At 41.2% G+C, this 2,730-nt stretch overlaps 1 protein-coding gene across 1 annotated transcript in view; it reads right to left on the bottom strand.

The window, feature by feature from the left end:
- Positions 1 to 2,126: 2,126 nt before the first annotated feature.
- DNAH14 (dynein axonemal heavy chain 14) overlaps positions 2,127 to 2,730 on the bottom strand; it is a 526,180-nt gene continuing 525,576 nt past the window's right edge. The window contains exon 86 of the mRNA XM_045397720.2: positions 2,127 to 2,447. Within this exon, the coding sequence (XP_045253655.2) occupies positions 2,232 to 2,447 (216 nt within the window). The 3' untranslated portion in view covers positions 2,127 to 2,231. The remainder of the gene's footprint in view (positions 2,448 to 2,730) is intronic.

Genomic DNA, 2,730 nt, shown 5'->3' with positions numbered 1-2,730 from the left:
CTTTGGAGCCTTTTTTTCACCCCCCCCCCCTTCTTGCTTGAAACTCTGGGATTTTTGGGACCAAGATAGGAGCCCTTAGATTCCCACCCCCACCCAGCCTCCTGTTTTCCTACGATCATCTGTTTGGGAGCCTGGCCAACTGCTGTTTATTTTAAGACTCAGAATGTTGGAACTCAAAGGGGTTAGTTGGGAGTCCTAACTCCCAGAAAATGGTCATGTATTTAGTATTTGCTGTTTGAGAAAATACAGAAATGCTAAAACTATTGTAGATTCAGTCATACTTTCGAATGCATTTGTATGAATCACAGAAGCATCTGTGCATCTGAAAGACAGTACATGTGTGAGAGACACACACATGTACTATGCCTGCTGACCATGCTTTAGTGCTCGTTTGGATTTCCAGTTGACTCTAATCCTGAATTGTGAGATGAGATCAGACAGCTTCGTGTCTCAGTTCTTCCTGCTGGGACATTACATTGCCACATTACATTGCAAAATGTAGGTATGTCAGAATATGCACCAATACCAAGCATATGATATATATTTTGGTCTTTAGTTTTGCACTGTTTGGAGCAAATGATGAAGTACAGGATATTAACAAAAGATACAAGGTGGAGTGTTTCTAGGTGCAATTTACTTAAAGGTAGATGGTACAGTTTCCTGGACACAATTAAATACATGTTTTGTTCATGGCTGTTAAAGAGTCTAGTGCTGGGGACAAGTCCCACCTTTTCTACCCCCCTTACTATGGAGAGAAGGATCTTCATTTGTGTACATGTGGGTTATGCTTTCTGCCCATGGACCATTGCCATGATAAAGTGACAGTGAGATGTGGCTTCAAATGCTAGTTCTGCTCCCTCTTAGCAATGTGTGTGTGGGCAATTAATCTCTGAGCACTGGTTTCCTCATGTATAAAATCTGGCTGATACGTCCACATAGTATAGAGGGGCCTGAGGATGGTACAGGAATTATTAGTGCTCAACATAGTGCTCAGTTATGATAGCCATTATTAGTAGAGTAACATTCTTCCTATAGAAACATTGAACTTACCAAATTCTCAGGATTTGGCTTTTAGTAGGCAAAGAGGTCTAGTGAAGTCAGAACCATATTGCACTTTTTTTTTTTTTTTTTTTTAAAAGAGGTGGGGTCTGGCTCTGTTTCCCAGGCTGGAGTACAGTGGCATGATCATAGCTCAATGCAGCCTCAACCTCCTGGGCTCAAGCCATCCTCCTACCTCAGACTCTGAGTAGCTGGGACTAAAGGTGCCTCATCATGCCTGGCTAATTTTTTAAACAGTTTTTGTAAAGAGGGTCTCATTATGTTGTCAAGGCTGGTCTTGAATTCCTGGCCTTAAGTGATCATCTTGCCTTGGCCTCCCAAAGTGCTGGGATTACAGACACGAGCCACTGTACCCAGCCAGACTGCAATTTTTTTTTCATTTTTTCTTTGAGACAAGAGTCTTGCTCTGTCACCTAGGCTGGAGTGCACAGTCTCAGCTCACAGCAACCTCTGCCTCCCAGGCTCAAGTGATTCTCATGCCTCAGCCTCCTGAGCTGGGATTGCAGACCTGCACCACCACGTCCGGCCAATTTGTGTATCTTTAGTAGAGATGGGTTTCGTCGTGGTGGTGTAGGCTGGTTTCGAAGTACTGACCTCAGGTGATCCACCCGCCTTGGCCTCCCAAAGTGCTGGGATTACAGGCGTGAGTCACCATGCCTGGCCCAGACTGCATTTCTTTAAAGAAGAAGGCCCTTCTCTTTAGTTTCAGAAGTCTGCAGCTAGGTCAGCAGTGGAGTATTCTGTGTTTACTTAGAGAAGCCAGGGGAAGCATTCCAAAGATCTATTCTACATGTGTGTATTTATTTTATTGTATATAATTTTATAAATCATTTTTACCAAAAAGTTAATAAAGGCATGCCCTGATATCCTGTCAGGTGCCGTGCTTTTTACTGTTAGGAGAGTCAAATTTGCTGTATTGCGGGTTGTGCTGACCTGTACTAGAGCCCAACCACAGGGACATTGCACGGTCAGGTCTTAGGTACTTAGGATAAAACGCAGCTGCAAGATTCCCCTCTGGGTTGAAGTTTTCATGTACAAATGAAATAAAGACTGCACCTGTTCAGTCTGGCTAAACACACAAATACTTTATAAAGGGTGTTGACTACACGTGAATGTCTTGAAACATGTAAGTCTGGTTAGAGTCAAAAATTAAAATGGTTTGGTATGGACATTTATTTTTCATTCTTCTCACAAAGCAATGCAACCCGCATTGTGATCCAGTGACTAGGAGGTTTCTTCGTTGATAAATACACTGATGTTAAAAAGTTTATTGGTAAACCAGTAGTTGCTAAAATTCTTGACCTCTCAGGTGTCTGGTAAACTGGGCATTCAAAAGTATAGCATTCTGAATCTGTCTGGTTGGAAGCATTTGGTGTTTCGGTAGAAATCTTAAAAAAAAAAAAAAAATCCAGTAGTCAAATTGAGTAGTTCAAGTGAATCAGTAGCTCACATTTTTGTATGCTATAGGCTTGGGGGATTTGTTATGAATTAGATACATTTAAGGTTAAATGGTTAATGTAACAGCCTGTGGAAATTATACCTGGAGAATTTAAAGAGTATTATGACTTTATAGTACATATTATTGAGAACATGGGATGTAAGTATAGCATCTACTTTAGATTTTAGTAACATTTTGGGGGATTTAAAATCTTTGTTGTCTGAGTATATTAT

Source organism: Macaca fascicularis, chromosome 1, assembly GCF_037993035.2.
Source record: "Macaca fascicularis isolate 582-1 chromosome 1, T2T-MFA8v1.1".
Taxonomy (NCBI): Eukaryota; Metazoa; Chordata; class Mammalia; order Primates; family Cercopithecidae; genus Macaca; species Macaca fascicularis.
The sequence above is the reverse complement of the archived record's forward strand: the minus strand, read 5'-3'. Positions and strand labels throughout refer to the sequence as shown.